The 26430-nt window shown below is 40.0% G+C and overlaps 1 protein-coding gene across 3 annotated transcripts in view; it reads left to right on the top strand.

Moving 5' to 3' along the window:
• LOC133652316 (sodium- and chloride-dependent taurine transporter-like) overlaps positions 1 to 26430 on the top strand; it is a 72676-nt gene that overhangs the window by 5624 nt on the left and 40622 nt on the right. For 2 of the 3 annotated variants that reach the window (XM_062050925.1, XM_062050933.1), the window contains 4 exons: positions 8139 to 8369; positions 8499 to 8633; positions 14938 to 15026; positions 25220 to 25365. In XM_062050925.1, coding sequence (XP_061906909.1) covers positions 8139 to 8369; positions 8499 to 8633; positions 14938 to 15026; positions 25220 to 25365 — 601 coding nt within the window. Of the gene's footprint in view, positions 1 to 5094; positions 5211 to 8138; positions 8370 to 8498; positions 8634 to 14937; positions 15027 to 25219; positions 25366 to 26430 lie in introns of those variants that run through there. The other variant, XM_062050940.1, reaches the window with a different exon arrangement.

Raw genomic sequence — 26430 nt, 5'->3', positions numbered from 1 at the left:
AATGTCCTTCAGTAAGCACAGAAGTTTGGTCTTTTGTTCTATTTTAGTTATTTACAAAAAGTAAACATTATGGCTATAGGCTACTAGAAGCTAGCAGCTACACAACAGCTTAACACACAATAGCACACAAGCTAGACATATGTAATATTGGCCCTTAATTAGACAGTATTGCTGTTTTAAGCAAGACATTCGTCAATATAAACAAGTACATCACATGAAATAATTTTCAAATAAGTCTCCGAGGCAAAAGCGTACTAAAAAGTATCCAGTAATAAAAGTGTTAGCATCATTCAATTTACTGCATCATGACTCATAAGCTTATCTTAATAAATTATTGTGACCACTAGGTGTCATCAAAAATAAATTCCACACTACAAAACAATAAAAGTATGTACTGTATGGTTTTTGCTGATATCGTATTGGATTAATATTAGTATCGGCCAATACTCAAGTCTCCAATATCAGTATCGGAAGTGAAATAGCTGTATCGGGACAGCCCTACCAAATATCGAATATATTTTTCTCAGGATCGTTGAACCTTAAAAAAGGTTCAATCTTAATTTAAATTCACAGCATAACAGGAGTAGACAAAAGCGTATGTTATTTCCTGCTGCATTTCTCAACTAGCTGGGAGGAGGCGACCATTATCTGTTAGTTATATTGTTTGGCCTTGGCTAAAAGCTCTTGCTGTTTCCCTGTTATGAGCGTGTTGTGTTTATCAGCTACGTAAATAGCTTGACGTCATAGTGTGGTGACACAGTGTCGAGTCAACAAAGTCGAGGAAGGCCATGCAGTAGAAAAAACAATTGTGGATTTTTTTGGGGTCTTAAATGGCATACTTCCATCACTTAAAATAATTATAGTAATATAATATAATTAATGCCTATAGTACAAATACTTGCACTTAGCTTATGAGTGCGCTATTTTTGACAGTGTAGTGCAGGGGTCACCAACGCGGTGCCCGCGGGCACCAGGTCGCCCGTAAGGACCAGATGAGTCGCCCGCGGGCCTGTTCTAAAAAAAAAAACACAAGATACACTTTCAATCAGTGCATCAACCCAAACAACCTCCCCCATGCACACTCATCCACACCCACTCACACAAAAGGGGTTATTTCTTTCTGCTACCAATATTCTGGTTCCCACAACATAGACAACACATCTGCAAGGGACACAGTCCCTGAAGCACACATGATTGTATAGGCTGCTGGTCCACTAACATTTTCATTAATTACTATTTTTTATGTAATTATTTTTATATTGTTTTACTTTCTTTTTTTTCCAAGAAAATGTTTTTTATTTATTTATCTTATTTTATTTTATTTTTAAAAAAAGGGCCTTATCTTCAACAGACCAGGTTGTCAATGAAATTAGATTTGTTTAAAGGGTTTTTTAAACTAGGCCCAGTCCAGATAATGTCCAAGTTGGACTCAGCAACACACACCTTCACTCATGTACACAGAAAACAATTAGGGAACACAACAGATTGCATATAATTTATAAACAAAATTACATTTTCAAAATAAGCCTTTATGTACAGTCCAGATTATGTCCAGGTCAGTCAAATTAGGGAACACAACAACAGATATCATATAATCTATAAACATAATTATACTTTCAAAATAAGCCTTTGAGGACTTCTCATCTTTTTTTTTAATGTTTTTTGGCATCATTATCGTTTTCAACCATGTAACTTTCTAAAATTAGAAAATACTGAATAAATGTTTTAAAGAAAGTAATACTAAGTGAATATCTGTTTTTGGCCTTAAAAATAAACATTTTACCGAGTACTATAATTAAATTGACTAAATCATGATTGTCAATGAACTCTCCTAAAATAACAGAAACCACATTAAGCTTCATAAACAAACCAATCCTTAAACACATTTTTTCAACTTCCACCCAAAACAAAGACACAATATGACAATACCAAAACAAATGCAGGGTGGATTCAGGCTCCTGACAACAAAATCGGCAATCATCTGACTCTGTCATATTCCATAATTTTAACATTTTCCCTGTGGGTAAGAAGTTATAAATAATTTTAATTTGAAAATAACGATTTTGCACATCGATAGTGGTTTTATAGATTAGTTTGAATATGGCATCCCATGGCAACGGGCAGTCAAAAAAGTCCTCCCATTTTCCATTTGTGTTGTATGAGGCAGCCTTCAAAGATGTCTTTATTAAATAAAAATTATCTATTTTTCTATTTATTTTAGTTCCTTTTTGCCAACTACAATTTCTTATTAGAGGTTTACAAACTAATAATTTAGTAGTTCCATAGTTAATTATTTGTTTCCATCTTTTCCCAATTACTCCAGTTAGTTGATAAAATGAAAAGCTTGAGCAAGCATCACCATACATAGCTCTAAATTCATCATACTTCATAATTTTACCATTCTCATTGATAATATCATTGACAAAAATGATTCCTCTTTCAAACATATTTTTCCAAAAGAAAGGCTTTCCATCTATTACAATATTAGAGTTAATCCATATTAACTGCTGCAAAATATCGTCTCGTTTTTCTGGCACATGAAATTGAAAACACCACTATGAGTGGATTGTTTCCTTTATGAACCCCGCCATGTTTCCCAGCAGACTCTCTGGGAGGGGATCACTTGTAAAAAAGGATACAATTTCTTTTGATACAGTACATGTTTTTTGTCCAACAGGACATTTGTGTACCACTCAATGTTTAAATACATCTTTGGAACAATTGATGCTTTTAAAGACAGACACATAGCTTCAAGGTTGAGAAGTTTCAGGCCCCCATATTCATACTCTTTGTACAAAACCTTTCTTTTAATCTTTTCTGGTTTGCCGTTCCAGACAAAATCGAAGACCCTCTGCTCATAAATCTTAAAAAAGTTTTGTGATGGAGCTGGTAATGACAAAAACTAATAAATAAATTGAGGAATAATTAACGAGTTGGCAATAGATATTTTACCATACAAGGTTAGGGATTTCCCTTTCCATAATTGCATAATTTTGTCCAGCTTTCTTAATCGATTATCATAATTTACTGAGCCTAGATCTTCCAGATTTTCTGGGACAACAACACCAAGTATGTTAACTGGTCCATCTGTCCACAAAACAGGCACTTTGGATTGAAGAAATCCATTGATTAAAATGATCAAAATACAGTAAACATTGTACCTGTTACATATTGTTATGAACGTGTCTGTTACTACATTATATTTATACTTGCAGTGTGTATATAAAACAGTGATTGAGGGCTTTGAAGGCTACAACGGTAACCCCGCATCTTTCAAGCTTTTTTTAAATCATCTTTAAAATTCTAAAAAAACAAAATACATCCATCATGTCTTTCATAATGATTGTGAACGATAGGCAACATTCCAAAAAAGGGGCGGATTGAAATTAATTCAATTGATACGTCTTGGTGTCCTTTGTGTTCTTTAATGGCATTTGTTTTTTCACAGAATTTATATATTTCTTAATGTATCTCTTGTCTAAAAAAACCTTCTTGAAGTATGCATTTTTTGGGTCTTGAGCATAAAAGTGCAGCTTCTCTCCCATGAGCGACCCTTAAAAACACAAAAATAAGAAAAAAAAGGTGGTTTCAATGTATATTTACAGCACGATTCAGACTGCTTCTAAAATACCCATAAAAAGTTGTACATGTCTCCTGCATGTTTAAAAAACAGCAAAATGCCACAGGTAGAAGCATGATGAAATGAATGTGCAGTAAATGATCAAGTGTCTTCTTGGTGATGCCCCATATAATACATACAAAAGTTCATTTAAGTAAGGCGGTCTGCACCATTTTTCAATCGTACACACAGTGTTAATAAATCACACGCAACACGCCCACTAATAATACAGACTATATTATTGTTTGCACACACTGTTTAGTGAGTGGTATTTGGATTTTAGTAAATCAGGCTCTAAGTGTAAGTACGAAAATTAAGACATTTTAGTAAATCAGGCTTTAAGTGTAAGTACAATAGTGTGCAAATTAAGACACAACTCTTATTCTTGTCCTTTTCAGGAAGTGGCCGTTCTCTGCCCTCAACGCATTGTACTGTACTGCTATGCTGTACCATGCTGTATGATAGAAGGGTACCAAAAATTGGTTCAGATCAGTGTTTTTGGTTTGTGAGCTAAACCGTTCTGCTGGGTGGAAGTGGGGCTTGATTGATGCCAAGGAGAACATGGCCATGTTGCTAAACTGGGGATGTCTTGGCAGGAAGTCGTTAGGTCTTAAAGGAGAGGAAGTCACTGTTTCATTTTTGTTAAAAAAGAAGCGTAGATGCTTTTGTTTGAATCATCACTGAACTTGTAATTTAAAGACAATTCAGAGGAAGGAGGAGGAAGAGGTGCAAGCAAAGTAACGGAGGTTGATGAGGATTGTATAGTCACTCAGCCTTGTGGAACTAAACGCGCTCTTAAAATAGTGAAGTGTGTTATATAAGGGCTTTGCGCGTGTGTGTGTGTGTGTGTGTGTGCACTGGCTGAACTCACTGAACGTAAGCCCACATCTCACACACACACACTTCATGCATTTCTCATGGTGGTCGTGCCCCCCTGGAGGTCTTCTGGGGGTCAACTGTTTAAGAAAATGGTCATCCAGTGTTGTCACTGCCCTGCTCAGACCGCATTGGACTACAGCTAAGTTTAATGCTATCATCTGTCCCGTGTCACATGTTAAGATGTCTTCGACCTATGATTGTGTCCCTTTTGGAAACCAGAAAGCATATTTAATGTGAATGCACGGTTTTATCATTTATACAAAGTCCCAAAGGAGTGCTACAAAGCTCACACAACAGCCCACTGTCATTATTATAGTGTATATTATTTTACCATCTGTTGGCATATCATTGAAATAAGCAATTTAAAATGGATGGTTTGCAAGCTAAACAGTGCCGCCACAGACATTTTGGAGTTCATTGTTTGAACCAAACACACTTTGGTTATTCATTAACAATCAAGGAAGCAGGTCATAGTTGTGTGGGATCATTAACTTGTCTGAGGGAACCTGAGAACTGTTAGATGTCGGTCTCTCATATATTGACCCCTCCCCCAGATCCGCATGTGTCACATGTGCACTTTTATATCAAAGCATGATGTCACAAACACATTGAAAAGTACTAACTTACTTACGCCTGTAATGTATCACATATATGTGGACATATTTTACTAAGAAGAACATCAAGTGTTATTGGAATTAGTCAAGAAGATAAGGTAGCACAGTTCTCCCTCTTCTATTCTGCACATCTCTCCTAAGTTATCTCTTCTTTTATCGCGTCGCTGTTGTCTTAAACACGTCCTCGTGAGGACAGCTGGAACATGAGGACGTCATCCGCGGATTTCTCTATCCTCCATCTTGTTGCTGATAAAAAAGATTGACGTTGATGTTTTTGAACAAGATCTATTCAGGGACCTGACAGGGATTAAAATGTGCAAAAATAGCTAAAAATGTACGTTGCTTAAGCTTTGGGTCTTTACAGTGAGAAATGACACCAACACATTCACAAAGTGTAGCAAGTAAGAGTTGAAATGTTGATACTAAGAAAACTAATAATTAAAGCTGCAAACCGAGTTCCGATGGTTCCCAATTTGTCGTCGTCCATCTGGTTAATATTTTATGATTTTGGTTTAGGCTCATTTGGTCAAAGTCCTTAGGAGGAGTGCGTCAAAATACAACTCCCGGCTTGGCATTAAAATGCTGGACTTCCTGCTTGTTTGCAAACAAGCGTTATTTGAGACTTGTTTGTTTGTCCTTTTTTGAAATGACGTCGCCACTAAATTTAGTGATGTTTGGTTAAAGGCCTACTGAAATGAAATGTTTTTATTCAAACGGGGATAGCAGATCCATTCTATGTGTCATACTTGATCATTTTGTGATATTGCCATATTTTTTGCTGAAAGGATTTAGTAGAGAACATCGACGATAAAGTTCACAACTTTTGGTCGCTGATAAAAAAGCCTTGCCTGTACCGGAAGTAGCGTGATGTCGCAGGTTGAAGGGCTCCTCACATTTCCCCATTGTTTACACCAGCAGCGAGAGCGATTCGGACCGAGAAAGCGACGATTACCCCATTAATTTGAGTGAGGATGAAAGATTTGTGGATGAGGAACATGAGAGTGAAGGACTAGAGTGCAGTGCAGGACGTATCTTTTTTCGCTCTGACCGTAACTTAGGTACAAAGGCTCATTGGATTCCACACGTTCTCCTTTTTCTATTGTGGATCACGGATTTCTATTTTAAACCACCTCGGATACTATGTCCTCTTGAAAATGAGAGTCGAGAATGCGAAATGGACATTCTCAGTGACTTTTATCTCCACGACAATACATCGGTGAAGCACTTTAGCTACGGAGCTAACGTGATAGCATCATGCTTAAATGCAGATAGAAACAAAATAAATAAGCCCCTGACTGGAAGGATAGACAGAAGATAAATAAATAAATGGGTTATACTTGTATAGCGCTTTTCTACCTTCAAGGTACTTAAAGCGCTTTGACAGTATTTCCACATTCACCCATTCACACACACATTCACACACTGATGGCGGGAGCTGCCATGCAAGGCACTAACCAGCAGCCATCAGGAGCAAGGGTGAAGTGTCTTGCCCAAGGACACAACGGACATGACTAGGATGGTAGAAGGTGGGGATTGAACCCCAGTAACCAGCAACCCTCCGATTGCTGGCACGGCCACTCTACCAACTTCGCCACGCTGCCCCCTCAACAAGATCAACAATACTACTATCAGGAGACACCGAACCAAACACTGGACCTGTAACCACACGGTTAATGCTGTGCCGCCTGTCGAAGCCTAGCAATGCTGTTGCTAACGACGCCATTGAAGCTAACTTAGCTACGGGACCTCGTCAGAGCTATGATAAAAACATTAGCGCTCCACCTACGCCAGCCCTCATCTGCTCATCAACACCCGTGCTCACCTGCGTTCCAGCGATCGACGGCGCGACGAAGGACTTCACCCGATCATCGATGCGGTCGGTGGCTAGCGTCGGATAGCACGTCTGCTATCCAACTCAAAGTCCTCCTGGTTGTGTTGCTGCAGCCGGCCGCTAATACACCGATCCCACCTACAGCTTTCTTCTTTGCAGTCTCCATTGTTCATTAAACAAATTGCAAAAGATTCACCAACACAGATGTCCAGAATACTGTGGAATTTTGTGATGAAAACAGAGCTGTTTGTATTGGGATACAATTTGTCCCAATACTTCCGCTTCAACCATTGACATCACGCGCAAACGTCATCATACATAGACGTTTTCAAGCGGAAGTTTCCCGGGAAATTTAAAATTGCACTTTATAAGTTAACCCGGCCGTATTGGCATGTGTTGCAATGTTAAGATTTCATCATTGATATATAAACTATCAGACTGCGTGGTCGGTAGTAGTGGGTTTCAGTAGGCCTTTAAACTTTGGCATCAGTGTAATTTTATAACATATATAGTGAGTGTCTGTAGATGTTCTCATTCATCCAGGTCATGGTATTTTTAGGGCATTCAATCGTTCGCAACTGGACTGTTCAGTTTGTCTTAGAAAACGTTTCGCCTCATCACAGTAGGCTTCTTCAGTTCATGCTCATAGACTTAGATTGGTTTGATGTAGTCTTAGACTTAGATTGGTACGATCTAGTGATCTAGCAAGTTTTGGAGGTTCATGTCCATCACCCCTAAAATAGCAACATTTTAAAGGGGATCACGTGCTAGCAAAGTTTGCAGAGTTTCCATGCATTTTAAGGCAGCCAAAAATGCAAGGGAACAGTAATAAATATTAAAAAAACATATTAAAATTGCTTTGTAAAATATAAAACAAAACTGAGATGCAGGCTGGTTTTTCATAGCATATCTATGTTTGATTAGTTATTAGCCTGTTAACAAAATAAATTATATTAAAATAGTTCCCATAGCCTTTTTTGGTTTGTCTTCACTCCTTAACTGCTGTTATTTGTAAATACATGTGTAAATAAGTTGCTTGATTGGTTAAGCCAGACTGTTGCTCGTGGCTTGTGGTTATCTGCCCGTCTGTCTGTCAACCACACACTTTTCATCTCTGTTGATTTCATTTTGTCAGCACAGCTGATCAGCAGTGATAATGAGATTTACGCCTGTCGTCACTGTTTCCTGTCCTCAGAAATGGCTCAAAAAGAGAAGCTCCAGTGCCTGAAAGACTTCCACAAGGACACGCTGAAGCCGTCCCCCGGTAAGAGTCCCGGCACACGACCCGAAGACGAAGCCGAGGGCAAGCACCCCCAGAGGGAGAAGTGGTCCAGCAAGCTGGACTTTGTTCTGTCCGTGGCTGGTGGCTTTGTTGGTTTAGGGAACGTGTGGCGTTTCCCATACCTCTGCTACAAAAATGGTGGAGGTAAGGCTTCCAGGCTTCTTCTACTCATCCAACTGAGTCACTGTTGCCATGCACTAAATTGACAAGTCATATTGAAGTTGATAATTGAAATAATGAAATTAAGGATTCTTACTCATGTCTTCCTACCAGGTGCATTCCTTATCCCCTACTTCATTTTCCTGTTTGGTGGAGGCCTTCCAGTCTTCTTCCTGGAGGTCGCCCTGGGCCAGTTCACTTCCGAAGGTGGTATCACCTGCTGGGGAAAGCTGTGCCCCATCTTTACTGGTATGTCATCCAGCCATCAAGTTAACTTCTGTCTGTATTGGATGTAGCGCAGCATTGTTCTGTTGAGCCAACCTGACGCTGTTGCTAGCTATGCAGCTCTGCCATGTTGTAACTTTTAATGTAGAGATAGCAGTCTAAGCAGCAACACTGGAGCCTAACTCAGCTGCTGAAAGGTAAAGTTGAAGTACCACTGATAGTCACGCACACACTAGGTGTGGTGAAATTACCCTCTGCATTTGACCCATCCCCTTCTTCCACCCCCTGGGAGGTGAGGGGAGCAGTGAGCAGCAGCGGTGGCCGCGCTCGGGAATCATTTTGGTGATTTAACCCCCAATTCCAACCCTTGATGCTGAGTGCCAAGCAGGGAGGTAATGGGTCCCATTTTTATAGTCTTTGGTATGACTCGGCCGGGGTTTGAACTCACGACCTACCGATCTCAGGGCGGACACTCTAACCACAAGGCCACTGAGCAGAAAGGCAGGGTACACCATTTTATTTTGAAATTATCATGATTGTGTGATTGATTTTGATCCACTCTGGGACATAGAACTTATTTACTGGAGAAGTAAGCGAGCGTGCTCTTGGCTGGCTAGCTGGCTTGCATGCTAACAATAATACAAAAGACATAAATGTCTTTCCCCATTACAAACATCATACCCCAATTTAAACTATTTATATAAACACATTACTGTTTGAACAACTAAGATATTCTTATGTATAGGCTGTGCTCTTTTAGAGCAAAGTGGTAGATCTATACATGCAGTAATATGACACATAGGTTTCTACAACAAGAAGTCAACATAAATGACGTCGCATAAACCAATTACATTTTGTAATCGTTAGATTCCTACCAACAGCTTCCAACAACAAAAAATCCCCTTTGTCTGCAAATAAAGAACAAAATCAATACAAAACATAACAGTTTAAATAATGTAGCTATCTTTTTAGTGGTAACTCTCAAACGTAGACTGCCGCAAGGCTCATCACTTTGTCCCCTTATTTTATGTGCATGTTGACACGTTGCTGTTTCTCACAAGGATCTTTTTGCTTTTGTTAAAATTGACACACAACTCTATAAGAAAGTCCCTTTGTGTGGAAATAAAACACATAATCAATAGAACACAACAGTTTGATTAATGTAGTCACTTTTTAGTTGTAGCTCCCAGACTTGGAGTGCCACAATGCTCATCAATTTGTGTCCCTTACTTTGTGTGCATGTTGACAAAAGTTGCTGTTTGTTGCTCGCATGGATATTTTAGCTTTTGCCGAAATCAACCCACAACTATATAATAAAGTCATTTTGTGTAGAAATCAAGCACATATTCAGGAGAGTGCATACCAGTGTCAAGGTTGTTCTTATCAGTCCCGCGTTGCAGCATGAAGTCATGCTGCGTTCCAGGTGGGAACAAGTCGACTTTGTTGTATGCCACAGTGTTCCCAGTTACTATTTCACTGGAGGCTTCCTCCTCTTTGACCTCCGTCCGTGCACAAGTGAGTTAATGTTGCACCTCGCCATCACTTGCTGAGGCTACCATGATTCACTCTTCTCCGATCAGACGACTGAAGCTGTTGCTTAGCAACAGTTTGGCCTTGATTCTTACTGAATCGCTTATTCCCAGAAATGATTTTGTTTTTATTTCTTTCCTCTTCACCCTCTAAGGCTCGTCTGTTTCATCATTTAGCTCCTTTTCCCCTCCCCCTGAATTGGGTTAATATATTCTCCGCCTACGTCTGCCCTGCCAGGGGAGCGTTCCAGAGGTGCCTCTTTAATATTTATGACACCTATAATTGCTCTTTACAATATTCATGTAGCCGATCATTTAGCCTGGACCATTTCATCATTGTGACACTTGTTTTATTTCTTTGATTTGGAATCCGCCTGCCTTTTGCACTCTTTTTTTCCCCACACATAAAAACACACAAACACACACACACAATGCACAAAGTGTCCTGGATCACAGGTTGTCAGGGCAACAGCACGGCAATGTAACAGTGAGAGAGATGGAGCAGGGCGTAGAAAAGAGGACGTGAGCACTCTGGGGTTTGTAACAAGGCTTGTGTATCGTGATCAGAAATGAAACAATGAATATTGTAACCTTTACTCCCGTGGGTCATTTCTGCAGCAAATAGACGTAAATACGAGGAGATAGCGGTGAATAATGCATCACAGCATATCATAAATGTTACTTTGAACATGCTGACGTGCATCGCAGATTTACAGTTACACAGTTCTAAGTGTATGAAAAGAAGCAGGAAGAAACAGTGCTTATTTAACCAGAAAACAACATCAGTCCAACTGGATGCTTAGTAAGTGCTATGATTTTTGGTGTAGGCTTAATTGTATGTACGATATAACAGTCTGTGAATTAAGGACACCTGGTGTAGCATCTGATGCTAGCTGATGATAAAATGGTTGTCCGTGCAGCTACCAAGGTCATTTGAGGTCGGGGGTGGATTGTGTGTGTGGTTGTGGTGGTGGTGGTGGTGCGGGGATGGTGTCGTCATGGAGGAGAACGCGTCTGTTTATTTGATCGGCATCGTCCTGTGTGATTCCAGCCAGTGTTCATAGGTGCGGAAAGTTGGCAGCTGCTAATGAGAGGCGCGCGCACACGCACACACACGCGCACGCTCACAGAAAATGAACGTCTCGATGTCATGCAGACACTTAATACAGACACTTAATAAATACACTAAGGACATTCTTTTGGACTAGCGGCTTTGGCTGTGTGCTTGCTAAGAAGACACACACGCATGAAGACATTTTGATTGCAGAGGTGTCGGGGTGAGGCTTGCAACTCATTACCGCACTTAATTGCCAAACACACAGCACACAGTTTCAAATCTTTATTTAAATAAAACCTCCTGTAATAAAATCGGTCTAGCCAATGTGCTTCAGGCGGAACAAACGCCCAACATGCTAATAAGTCATTAATCAGACGCGTGGCAGCAGGCACAGCCAATCACACATTAGCAAGAAACGTCAGAGCCAACCAATGAGCTTCTGGGCTCACTAACACCAACCCTGCACTGAATGCCAACAGAAGTGTGTTGTGTCAATCGGCTGAAGGACCCGGTACCTACTCAGTGGCCTAGTGGTTAGTGTCCGCCCTGAGATCGGTAGGTTGTGAGTTGAAACCCCGGCCGAGTCATATCAAAGACTAAAAAATAGGACCCATTACCTCCCTGCTTGGCACTCAGCATCAAGGGTTGGAATTGGGGGTTAAATCACCAAAAATTATTCCCGGGCGCGTGAACAAGGGGATGGGTCAAATGCAGAGGACAAATTTCACCACACCTAGTGTGTGTGTGACAATCATTGGTACTTTAACATTAACTTTAGAGCAAAGCTGTCCAAAGTCTGGACAGCGGGACATTTTGTTAGCCCACTGTAATTAAAAGACTGCATCAGAACATTAGCTTGTGTTTCGTACTAATTACATGCCGTGTTGGGCAGCAGCTCCTTACAAATAGCGTAGCAACATAGTTTAAATGCATTTTTCAGTAGCTTCGCTACTTTTTGAACGAGTAGTGAGTCCCGTACCTTAGCTATTTTTAGACACATGCAGCAAGGTAGCTTACATCAAAGCTACAACCTGCAAAGAGAAAAAATGGACTGCAAATCCAGGCCCAAAAAATAACGGCGAAAATACAATGACCTGGATAAATGAGAACATCCATATTATACGGTGAAAATCCATAGTGACTGGTTGTTATTCGTATGATGAGTCACAATTTGCTAAGGTTAGGGTGAAACATTACGTACTGGCCAATCGGGCAAGATAAGACGGGTCATCAAAACCAGGAAGCAAAATAACAGACGCACACTCAATGTCACATGACGACGAGGGAAAGAAGCATTAAGTAATCAAATGGATTTTGCAAAAATGAAGGCCTTAAATGGCATTAAATGAGGCATTAAAAATGTATACAATTGTAAGACTTGGCCAATAGTCAATACGTCAATCAAATAAACGATAAAGGAAAATGAACTTAAGAATGTTGCGGTCATTGATACATTGTTACGTCTTGTCTGTTTATTTTCTTCGGCTTTCAAACTGGAAACAGGAAGTCTTGTAATGTCCGGTCCAAAAGCGTGAAAAGCGCAGCCTCATTACTAGGGATGATGTTTGATAAGAAATTATCGAGTTCGAGCCCCTTATCGAATCCTCTTATCGAACCGATTTCTTATCGATTCTCTTATCGAATCCAGATAGGTTGTTGTATATGGAAAAACACACACAATATTTGGTTTAACAAAAGCTCACTGTTATTTTATGAGAAAAAAATGAAATAAAATGAATAAATTATGACTGTTGTTACCGCCCTAAAAAAATACAATAAAATAAATAAATATTGACTGTGGTTACCCAAAGTATATTAAGTGGAATATTTCAGAAAAACAAATACATACATTAACACAAAAACAACCTGTCTCTGGGATCACTATAGGTGTATAAATAATAACATAGTGTTAAATAAAATCAGAAAATAATACAGCTCTCCATAAAGTGCACTTCTGCTGCTATTGGAACATCCTTTTGGGGTCCATCAGTGTGGCCTCCTCCAGGAATGACTGCACGTCCTTGTCCTGGAGGGAAAATGAGGGACAGACACAGCATAGAATTAGGGGGGAAATTAGCTGAATGTGAAGACTAGGGTGTCTGTTAAGTCTTTAGCATTAGTATGTGGAATTAAATGATGGAATGGATTAAGTAATAAAGTTAAACATTGTACTGATATTATCCATTTTAAGAAGTTGTTCAAATTAATAGTACTTACAAAGTACAAAGAAGAATTATGAGAAATACTTTCAACCTTATTGAATTAATTACATATTACAAAACTGTTGTATATACTAATTCACAGATGTTATTTTATTATAAAAAGGTCAGTAAATGATGTATATATTTGTAAACGCTCTGAAGTGGGAAAGGGGTAGGATTAAATAAGATTTACTTCTTCCTACTCCTTTTCGGACATGATGTGAAGTGAAATTATATGAAACTGTGATGTGTTATTCTGTAAGTGTGTTCATGAACAAAATAAACTAAAGAAAGAAAGAAAGCACTAGTTTATTAGACAGATCTGCAAACTCTGGAGTGGTGTAGGCTACAAGATACCGTTAACGTTATCAGACACATACAAAAAGGCTAAAGTTAACGTTATCAGACACATACAAAAACGTTACCGTTAGCCATTGACTATGCTTAGGTAACGTTAGTCTAGCTAACATTACTGCAGTCCTGGTTGACATAAGAGGTAACGTTATTTTAGTATAAAGGCTACGAGTGAGCAGGTATGGAAATTAACCGGCAACAGTTAACGTTAGTTACTCACCAGCACTCTCACTGGAATTGGCGCTGAAAGTTGAAGCAGAGGAAGAGGGGCGCGCTTCGTCATCTCTGTCGCTGCTTCTTCACGACACCTTTTTCTAACCTTCAGGTTATGTACGGCCTGAACATGTTTCATCATGCTTGTTGTACTTCCCCCCCTACATGAGAGCGAAGCCTGGCAATAATTGCAGATAGCCGTTTCCTCGTCGTTTTTTTTTGTAAAATGAAGCCATGCCTTGAGGCGTTTTTTCCAGTCCATTGTTGTTGCTGCTTCTGTATCTGCCGCCTCATGACTGAGCTACATAATTTCCTGGGACGTGTCACAGGGCATTTCCTGTGGGACGGGATTCGTTCCCCGGGATTCGAATAAAGAACCAACTCTTTTTCTTTACTATAGTGGCCTCGATAACGGGAACCGGTTCTCAAAAAGGGATTCGAATCCATGGAATCGGTTCTATTCTTATCGAACAACCGGGAGAACTGGTTTCGAACATCATCCCTACTCATTACGACAAAATGAAACAGCTCTGGGGGCCCAAACTTTTCCATTCTTTGGTGACTGTAGGTGTGCAGTCTTTAACTGTGACACCATGTCATGTTAATGAGGAAGCTGTGCTTGTTTCATGCGTACATATATATATATATATATATACATATACATATATATATATATATATATATATATATATATATATATATATATATATATATATATATATATACATATACATATATATATATATGTAGCAAGCTACTTTTGCAGTGTAGTTTGTAGTGTAGCTTGCTACAATTCTCTGGGGATAGCTTCCCCTGTACTGTAGCCACATTTAATCGGGAGTAACTTGTAGCTTAGCTTACTGCATTTTCCAAGTAGCTTGCCCATCACTGCTTAAATGTGACTCTTTGTGATGCTGCTGTGAGAGCTGGGTCTGTATGATCTCACTCATGCAGTGTCGTTTGTGTCTTTGCAGGCATTGGCTATGCCTCCATCGTGATCGTGTCCCTGCTGAATATCTACTACATCGTCATCCTGGCCTGGGGCCTGTACTACTTGTTCCAGGTAAGAGCGTTTGCTGCTCTGCGTCATCTATATCTACTTCCGGGCACGTGCATAGTTAGACCACGAGTGGTGCTCACACACTTTGTCGGAGAAACATGCCCTTTCTGCTGAATTCTTTTAAAAATAAAAATTATTCTCTGTACTCAATTCCCCTTAAATATATTCCGATATCTGACGGGGCATGTGTTTGAATTCTTCTGAAAGTTCCTCCCCAAAGTTCTCGACGGCCATGTAGCACATACCAGAGGTGTGGACTCGAGTCACATGACTTGGACTTGAGTCAGACTCGAGTTATGAATTTGATGACTTTAGACTCGACTTGACAAAATGTAAAGAGACTTGCAACTCGACTTAGACTTTAACATCAATGACTTGTGACTTCACTTGGACTTGAGCCTTTTGACTTGACATGACTTGCTACTTTCCCCAAAACCTAAAGCTTAAAAAGTTATTTGGGAGCGCTCCGTAGCTTTCATTTTGTACGTGTCTGTCTATCAGCGTGTGTGCTGCGTGTCAGCGTGTGTGCTCTCAGTACAACAGCCAATCAAATTTGATCTACATTGTTTTCATCACACAGCATTGATCCAATCAAATTGCAGGACAACCAATGAACAAGAGTTGTCAAACAACGCGCCAGTGAGAAAGATTTATACCAAAGTTGGTTTCGTTCGGGTATAAAAACTACGACTTGGTCAACGAATTGCCGTATGCAAATCACGCAGTTCGAATATTACAGACGGAGACGCAACAACTTCCAACTTCGTTCGATATTTGAAGTTGCACAAAGAAGGGTACGTTTTGAATGTAAGATAACGTTTATTGGCTAAGTAACATGACTTTTATTTGCTGTGTAGTTAAATCAGTGAGGCTGTAAACTCACTGCTAACGTTATAACCATAGACATCTTATAAGGGTACACAGCATCGAGCGCTACTGCCTACTGGCGCAGACGAGACGCGGGGCCGCCATCTTGGAGTGGTGATCCGCTCCACTCAGTGCAATTCATTTGGCAGGAGCAATGAACTGTCAACGCATTTAATTCATTTTACCTCACTGAATACCACTCATTTTCACGCGCTTTTTTGTCATACGTGTAGCTATGATAACGGACACATGTTTTATTATTCATAGTTTGCTTAACAGTAATACAATATTCTTATACACTATAAGTGACCAGACGTCCGAGATTAAAACTGGGAATATAATCCCAGAGAAGGGGGAAAAAAACGGTCAGCTATTTTTAAATTGAAGAAACAATATGATTACGTTATATATACATGCTACATAAACAATGTATGAATACATTAGATATCTATATATCTTATAGACCGTATCTCTGTTGCTGCAGCAGCAGAGAGTTTATTCTGTCGTGACACTTTGTATTGATATTTTGTATTACATTCTTCCCTTAAATGATCATGTTTACAGTGATTGTTATATATGTATTTTTTATGTATGTCGCTTTGGATAAAAGCGTCTGCCAAATACTTAAACATATATAAACACCTGAAAGTCTTTATATCAGCTAAAACCACCAATGTGTTTCACTGGATTCAGAATAAAACCACATTCTGTTTTACCCAACAATGTTAGTATTTGAATATTGTTACTTGAAGACTTATTCCTGGTAACAATTATACTGTTAAGAAAGTATTGTCTTATACTTTGCCTAAAATGAGAATGCATTATAATCAATGGCGGCTGGTGAATTTTGTTTTAGGTGGGGCAGAAAGTTTGTAAACCAAACCCCTGTAAGGGCGTCATCCTCCCCCAGAAGATTTATTTGTGATTTTCACATACAAATATTGAAGATCTTTGCTCCTTCTCAACTCTGTGGTAATGTTATTTTCATAAAATACAACCAATAGTACATTAATGTTAAATCTTACTTGTGAAAAGTAATCCCCCGATTCCTATTTTCAACAGTCCGCTCATTTGAGCAGGAAAACGCTGAACACCATCTTTGTTTTGTACCTGTCAACTGTCAGTTTAGGCTGCTCGCCGGCTCCTCATCACCACTTCAAGATGCAAATTGCTCGCGTCACAGCAACCAATATTGCGTCTACTTATAAGATATTTATGGTTATAACGTCATTTCAAACACGGCATATGTTGCTGCAGTTTGCTACCGTATTCATACTTTTTGTCAAGTGATTTTTTAAGCAGGGTTGCATGAGGTACCTACACATAACGTTACGTTAGTCAATGTATCACACACAGTAACATAACGTTAGACGGCGGTCAGCAGCACCGCATATTTTAGCCACCTACAAAAAGACAAACATAGTCAAATAAAGGTCAGTTAAAATATATACTATATTAAGAATATGTGTACATATTGCATAGGGCCCTGACATCTAAAAAGTACAACTCTGTTCATTGTTATGTTCATGTATTTGTTATGTTTTTCATGTGTACGCACACATCAACACACATACAGTATGAGATGAGATCAATGAGATAAGGTAAGAACAGAATAGAAACTGCTGTGGAACTAGTTACAATGCAATATGCCATGGAAATACAATGTTATAAATAAATGATAAATGGGTTATACTTGTATAGCGCTTTTCTACCTTCAAGGTACTCAAAGCGCTTTGACAGTATTTCCACATTCACCCATTCACACACACATTCACACACTGATGCAAGGCGCTAACCAGCAGCCATCAGAGGCAAAGGGTGAAGTGTCTTGCCCAAGGACACAACGGACGTGACTATGAAGGTAGAAGGTGGGGATTGAACCCCAGTAACCAGCAACACTCCGATTGCTGGCACAGCCACTCTACCAACTTCGCCACGCTGTTAACACTTTTGTACAAATAAGTACAGTTGCACTTGTTTTTGCAAATGTGTTTATTCTGTAAAGGAATGAGTTAAATGTTTAAAATTGTTTAAACTATTAAAATGACTGGTTAATAGTGCTATTATGAATTGCAATGTCAGTACTATTTTCTTTCCTGCTATTTCAAATGCACTTGTTTTAATAAATAAATACAGCGGTTTGAAAGCATACACAATCTGTGTAAAAATATTAGTCTGTGGTCAAAAGGACTTGAAAGGACTCGAAACTCAAAATGCAGGACTTGTGACTTGACTTGAGACTTTCTAGTCTTGACTTTGGACTTGACTCAGGACTTGCCTGTCTTGACTCGGGACTTGACTCGAGACTTGAGGGCAAAGACTTGAGACTTACTTGTGACTTGCAAAGCAATGACTTGGTCCCACCTCTGGCACATACTATAAACCTTACAGTATGTCTCCTCTGACACACAGTATCAGACAGTAATAACAAAGTTTGTGAAATTGCGTTATTTGGTCCTAAATTAACCACAACATTATATATGGTATATATAAATATATATAAATATATATAAATATATATATAAATATATATAAATATATATAAATATATATATATATATATATATATATATATATATATATATATATATATATATATATATATATATATATATATATATATATATATATATACATACATACATACATACATACATACATACATACATATATATAAATATATATATGTACTTGTATTTTAATATATGGGAACAATAAGGGGTCTTAAATTTCATCACAAATTGCATTTAATTCAGTAAAGAAATTAAAAAATTCCGAATCGGGGCTTGAATCCACATCCCTTGCTCCACAGTTAGGTGTCATAGAGATAACAGACAGGCAAATGATTTAATAATGACAGTTTTGCTGTTTTGCTCTACAACCTAGACAAGTTCACTAGTTTTGTTTCAGTTTAAATCCCAATTATTGAGGTGAAAGGCAGGTCTTTATAGTATGATTTTATCTACCCAAAGCATTTCCATGTCGTCAACATATGTAATAGTGTTTTTTTGGTCAGAATGTTTCATATATTATGTTTTACAGACCATCTTAAAGCCTCTCTTCAGTATACACAGTTTTGTGGGCTGTCTTATTTTCGTGCGTCCACTTCGACAGCATCTTCTCCCCGTCATCCGTGTTGTCTTTTTTAGCGCTTTCATATGGAGTCTACTGACAGATAAATCGTAGAACTATACGCTACTTTGTATTAGAAATGGCAACATTAGTGGAGGCATGTGCATGTACGAGCCAGTCTGCCCTACAACAAGAGACAAAGAGAAGAAGTTTAGTGACAATGAAGGGTTAGCGCACTGCTCTTCGAGTGAATCTTTACTGTATATGGAGATAGCTGCTGACGTCACATGTTGGAAAAATTTCTTATTTGGGGCAAATTCAAAACGGTTCGTTTGGAGGAAATATGAAGGAAGGCAAACATTTATTTTTAAATAAATATTTCAGCAGTGGTTTGATTTCACATGTCACATTTCACAAAAACATGTACCAATAACATAGAAAAGTTGGTTTTGCATAATAGACAATCTGCTGAAATATATTTGTTGTATTAGTGTCATGCTGTTTGTGCTTTAACTCTGTCATAGAACTATTTAAACAATGTGCGTGTGGAGTACACACATTTCTTTTATTTATTCAATTTGATGATTTAGAGTTTGAATTTGTTACTGTGTAAGTTAAAAATATCCTGCTGTGATTCTTATCGCAATAATAATTATTTAAAGCATTTTCTCAATTGGTGGCCTTTTTTCTAGTTTGAGCACCTGCCCCCCAGAATCTTTGTACCTGTTCCTGTCTACATCTATGAAGGTGCAATTTTGAGGGATGCGTACTGGAATGGAATTGGCACAGGCTCTAGGTCATTTGACGCCACAGGCAGGCGTATACTTTTGCACATGCGCAGTAACATGGAATAATCCAGAGCGTGAGAAGGTAGGGGGAGCTACCAAACGATCATTATAAATTAAACATTTTTGGTGTATTTTAAGCTGACAAATTAAGACAAGAATAAACAAATAGGTGTTTTTAATATAATACATATTTAATAATTCAATCAATCAATCAATCAATGTTTATTTATATAGCCCTAAATCACAAGTGTCTCAAAGGGCTGCACAAGCCACAACGACATCCTCGGTACAGAGCCCACATAAAGGCAAGGAAAAACTCACCCCAGTGGGACGTCGATGTGAATGACTATGAGAAACCTTGGAGAGGACCGCATATGTGGGTAACCTCCCCACCCCCCTCTAGGGGAGACCGGAAGCAATGGATGTTGAGTGGGTCTGACATAGTATTGTGAAAGTCCAGTCCATAGTGGATGTAACATATTAGTGAAAGTCCAGTCCATAGTGGGGCCAGCAGGAAACCATCCAGAGCGGAGACGGGTCAGCAGCGCAGAGATGTCCCCAACCGATGCACAGGCTAGCGGTCCACCCCGGGTCCCGACTCTGGACAGCCAGCACTTCATCCATGGCCACCGGACCTGTGTGTCTCCCTCTCCACAAGGGAGAGGGGGGAAGAGGAGAAAATAAAAGAAATGGCAGATCAACTGGTCTAAAAAGGGGGTCTATTTAAAGACTAGAGTATACAAATGAGTTTTAAGATGGGACTTATATGGTTCTACTGAGGTAGCATCTCTAACTGTTACCGGGAAGGCATTCCATAGTACTGGGGCCCGAATAGAAAACGCTCTATAGCCCGCAGACTTTTTTTGGGCTCTGGGAATCACTAATAAGCCGGAGTTCTTTGAACGCAGATTTCTTGCCGGGACATATGGTACAATACAATCGGCAAGATAGGCAGGAGCTTGACCGTGTAGTATTTTTTACGTAAGTAGTAAAACCTTAAAGTCACATCTTAAGTGCACAGGAAGCCAGTGCAGGTGAGCCAGCATAGGCTTAATATGATTAAACTTTCTTGTTCTTGTCAAAAGTCTAGCAGCCGCATTTTGTACCAACTGTAATCTTTTAATGCTAGACATAGGGAGACCCGAAAATAATACTTTACAGTAATCGAGACAAGACGTAACGAACGCATCAATAATGATCTCAGCGTCGCTAGTGGACAAAATGGAACAAATATTAGCGATATTAGGGAAATGAAAGAAGGCCGTTTTAGTAACACTTTTAATGTGTAACTCAAACGAGAGAGTTGGGTCGAAGATAATACCCAGATTCTTTACTGAGTCACCTTGTGTAATTGTTTGGTTGTCAAATGTTAAGGTGGTATTACTAAATAAATGTCGGTGTCTAGCAGAACCGATAATCAGCATTTCCGTTTTCTTGGCGTTGCGTTGCAAAAAATTAGCGGACATCCATTGTTTAATTTCATTAAGACACGCCTCCAGCTGACTACAATCCGGCGTGTTGGTCAGCTTTAGGGGCATGTAGAGTTGAGTGTCATCAGCATAACAGTGAAAGCTAACACCGTATTTGCGTATGATGTCGCCTAGTGGCAGCATGTACAGACAGAGCCAAGAACCGAACCCTGGGGAACTCCGCAGGTTACGTTAACATAGTCCGAGGTCACATTGTTATGGGAGACGCACTGCATCCTGTCAGTAAGATAAGAGTTAAACCAAGACAAGGATAAGTCTGACATACCAATACGTGTTTTGATACGCTCTAATAAAATATTATGATCGACGTATCGAAAGCAGCGCAGATCAAGAAGCAGCAACATAGATGACGCATCAGAATCCATCGTTAGCAATAGATCATTAGTCATTTTTGCGAGGGCTGTCTCCATAGAGTGATTTGCCCTGAAATCGGATTGAAAAGGTTTACAGATTGTTAGACACTAAGTGTTCATTTAGCTGCTGTGCAACAATTTTTTCGAGGATTTTTTAAATAAAGGGAAGGTGGGACACCGGAGGTAGTTTACCATGAGGTCAGGATCGAGGTTAGGTCTTTTGAGCAGAAGATGAATAACCACTTTTTTGAATGCTAGGGGAACAGTGCCAGAGGAAAGTGATAAGTTTGTAATATTTAGCACTGATGGACCTAATAATACAAAACGCTCCTTGACAAGTTTCCCAGGAAGTGGGTCAAGTAAACATGTTGTTTGTTTTATCCCACTTACACGCCGTAATAATTCCTCTAATGTTATTTCATCAAAAAGAGAAAGCCTATTTTGGAGGGCAGTATCCGTCGTATATACAGTCGTATCTGTGTTAATATAACCCAGTTGTAGCTGGGATGCGTTGTCTTTAATCTCCTTTCTAATGAGTTCAATTTTCTAATTAAAGAAATTCATAAAGTCATCTGCCGAGTGGGTGGAGCTACTGGGAGAAGTCTCTTGTTGGGTTAGCCACGCTACTGTACTAAACAAAAATTTAGGATCGTTTTTGTTGAGGCGGATGAGATTTGAGTAATATTTAGCTTTAGCTAAGGTAAGCATGCGTTTATAAGTTATTAAACTATCACTCCATGCTTGATGGAAAACCTCAAGTTTAGTCGCGCGCCATTTGCGTTCCAGCTTTCTACATGATGATTTATGAGCTCTAGTTTCTTCTGTAAACCATGGGGTACGCCTTTTAGGGGCCGTTTTTTGCTTTAGCGGTGCTATACTATCAATGGTTTTGCGTAGGGCGTTGTCAAAGTTGTTAGTGAGGTTATCAATAGAGCCGACACTAGTAGGTCAGCAAGAGTCATCGTTGTGGCAGCATTAATGTTGCGGCTGCTATAGCAGTTATTATTATTATTAGCTTGTTGACAATAAGGCAGAACTTCGAATTTTATAAGGTAATGATCGGACATTACTTTAGTATACGGGAGTATCATAACTTTGGAGGTGGTGACACCCCTGACAAGCACTACATCTATCGTATTACCGTTGCGATGCGTGGGTTCATTTATTATTTGTGCAAGACCACAGCTATCAATTATAGTCTGGAGCGCCACGCACTGAGGGTCCGATGGGGTATTCATAAGGATATTAAAGTCCCCCATTATGATTATATTGTCGGCGTGCGTCACTAGATCAGCAACAAACTCTGAGAATTCACTGATAAAGTCCGAATAGGGCCCTGGGGGTCGGTAGATAACAGCCAGGTCGAGAGGCAGTGGTGTGACAGACCTCATAGTAAGCACCTCAAACGATTTATATTTATTATTTAGGTTAGGGGTAAGGTTAAAGTTTTCATTGTATATTAGTGCGACCCCCCACCCCCCCTTTTAAGGGGACGGCCAATATGTGCATTCATATAGTTAGGAGGAGATGCCTCATTTAACGCAAAAATCGTCTGGTTTGAGCCAGGTTTCGCTAAGACCAAAACCGTTAAGATTGTTGTCTCTAATTAACTAATAACGTTTTGGGAGACAATGATCTTATGTTTAAAAAGCCTTTATTATAGGTATTAGGCTGTTTTGACAAGTTTTTGTTGAAATTATCTGTAGTAGCAATATCAATAATATTGCGTTTATTATGCGTAGTGCACTTTAAATAGTTTCGACCATATCTGGGAATTGATATGACAGGAATTTTCAGATTGTTTGCTTGGTGCTGCGATAAACTGAACGCATAATAATTTGCCACCACAGTAGAATGCATGTCTACCTCTGATACAGTCACAACAGAAAAAACATTATGTGAGTTGTGTATTATTCTACGAGAATTGCTATGTGTGCAGGGATTATCCAGCCTGGCGCTGGCTAGTTCTGTTTTAACTGACTCCTCCCCGGACTAGCAGACTCTGTAATTGCCTGTGACTGGGCTTGCTCTAGTGTAGTTAGTCAAGTGTGACTCAAATAGTAGTCTATGTCCCTAGACAGGATGATGGCGCATTCCTGGTTAGGGTGAAGGCCGTCTCTCATCAGCAAGCCTGGTTTGCCCCAGAAAGAGGGCCAATTATCAATAAACGTTAGTCACTGTTGTCTACAGAGGTTAGCCAGCCACTTGTTAAGCGAGACTAATCTGCTATATCTCTCATCATTGCCTCTCGCAGGCAGGGGGCCAGAGACAATTACCTGATGCCTGGACATCTTTCTAGCGAGATCACAAGGCCTGGCTATGTTTCTCTTTGTAATCTCTGACTGTCTCATCCTAGTGTCATTGGAGCCAACGTGTACAACTATATTCGCATAACTAGTGGTGCGATTAGCCTGTCGTACGTGTGTACTAGGCCTGTTGCGAGTTAGCTCCCTAAGATTAGCTTCTATGTCAGGTGCTCTGGCCCCGGGAATACACTTAATTGTGGCTGGTTTTCTAAGCTTTATGTTTCGGGTGATGGAGTCCCCTATGACTAAGGTGTGGTGCCCGGTAGACTGGGGTGTAGGACTAGCTAAAGGGCTAAATCTATTATGCGTCTCAGCCGGTACACCGTAGTTTATAGGTCGCTTAGGACTACTATGAACTGGGTTAGTTAGCTCGCTACAGCTAACGCTAGCAGATGTGTCCGCAACATCTAAAGTTTTGAGATTACTCTGCCCTAACTGGGGGACACGACCCTCTAGCAGAGCCAACCTATCCATGAGTAAGGTGCACGACGTGCAGGAATCCATACTCACGGTATTTTCTGTCACTGAGTGAAGTTCCTGCTGTCTTCCGGGAAGTGGTCATGGTGTGTGGGAGTAGATTCCTTACGACCGACGACCAGCGCCGCCTTTCTCTGCGCTAGCTTCGTTAGCTTAGCAGCTAGCTAGCTGAGGGAGGGGTGGTGAGACAGAGATTGGGTGATTTGCAAGTTAAATAGGACTACTAAATATGTTTGGGAAGTAGTAAAGAAAGCTGCAAAACAATTAAAAGCACACAGAACGATAGTTAGCTTTTTCGCAACAGCGAGCAGTCACTCGCGGCGAATCGAAACAGGAAGTGGCCAATTGTTTTTATGAGACGTGTGTGGACCACAGGGAACTGCCTGTGTTTGTCTAATTTTAAGTTTGTCCCTGACTACAGTCTTTTACAAACAATGCTGGATCTAAACATTTAAAGTACAGAATGGATGTTTTTTTGTTATTAATTTTAAATTAAACATTGTTAATAAGTACAGAGTGTGTTTCATTATACATTCTTTATTTATTTATTTTTTTTTTTTGGTAGATTCTGATATTTGGCAACCTGTCCAATAGATTGACTTTGTTGCCTGTCGGCATGGTAAACAATAGCAACCAGTTAGAAAAGTGCCCAATTTAGTGCCACTGAAATTATTCCAAAATTAGGTATAGTTATCGTCAAGACAACTGTCTCAGCTACTCTTTTTAAACCTCATGTTTTGTGCACCGTCTCAAAAGTACCGATTTGGCACCGGTATTGCATAATATGTAGATGACAGCAAACTCTTGTACTAATGTATTAATGTTTACCTTTTGTGCTTTCAGTGTTTTCAGCCTGAGCTGCCGTGGGCCAAGTGCAACCAGCCCTGGAACACGGAGCGCTGCATTGAGGACACGTACCGCAAGAACAAAAGCCTTTGGCTGCCTTCCAACTCCTCCAACTTCACCTCCCCTGTCACCGAGTTCTGGGAGTATGTACCACTTGCTGACTTTTGCAAGGACACTAAATGTCCTTTTATCTAGAACATATTACTGTATTTAGCCAAATAAAAACAAGATTAACCCCCCAGAAAACTAGACCAAGGAAAATTATATACAAACATTTTTTTTCCACTAAAATATTACTAATTTATCTCCCAAGATGTGCAATGTTACATAAGTGCTACTTTGTCAGTCTAAATGTAAATCAAAGTGTTTTGCATGTTAATGAACATTTTTATACAAGCACATTAAAATGTAAACAAACCAGATTGTAGCCAGAAGCTAATTTCCATCCGTAGTCCTTGACTAAGCAAGTAAACATGGTGGAAAAGCACTACATGTCACTATTTAACAAGCTGGCAGACTCAAAAGCAGACAAGAGAGGCAGACTCAAAGTCCAAAGGGTTTAATTTAGGCAAACGAGGGATGAGGGAAAGGCGCTGTCGGCTGGAGTGGAGGTGTCTGGCAGGTAGGCAGGCAGGCTTAGAGGAGATAGGCACTGGAGGCAGAGGAAAACAATGGTGAGTTGAGGAACAAGATACCAGGAGCAAAAGGCACAAACAAAAGAACAAGATCATCAATATACTACTGGCGAGAAGCGTTACCACTTGGAGAGCTGTGAAACTATCTGGCAGCGTCGTGTGAGGAGACCAGGGCTTTTGTGGAGTGGCGGTGATTAGCTAATGGCAGGCAGGTGAGTGAGCTGATCAGCGCCAGGTGTGCCAGACTGGGATGCCAGGAACCCAAACTCCGCCCACACATGACCACACCCAAACAGACAAGACAGACACACAAGACACTGCAGGGACTGTGACAGTGCCTACCCTCATGGAACGCCCCCAGGCGATCCACCAGGCTTGTCAGGGTGGTCACGGTGGAATTCCGAGATGAGGGATGGATCCAGTATGAACCGATATGGAATCCAGCACCGCTCCTCAGGACCATAGCCTGCCCAGTCCACCAGGTACTGGAACCCCTTACCACGGCGCCGTGCGTCCAGCAGCCGTGCCAAGATGGTCATCGATGACACGGGGGATGGGGAGGGAACATCTGGA

This window comes from Entelurus aequoreus, linkage group LG01, assembly GCF_033978785.1.
Source record: "Entelurus aequoreus isolate RoL-2023_Sb linkage group LG01, RoL_Eaeq_v1.1, whole genome shotgun sequence".
In the NCBI taxonomy this organism is placed as follows: Eukaryota; Metazoa; Chordata; class Actinopteri; order Syngnathiformes; family Syngnathidae; genus Entelurus; species Entelurus aequoreus.
This window is presented reverse-complemented; position numbering and strand designations above follow the sequence as displayed.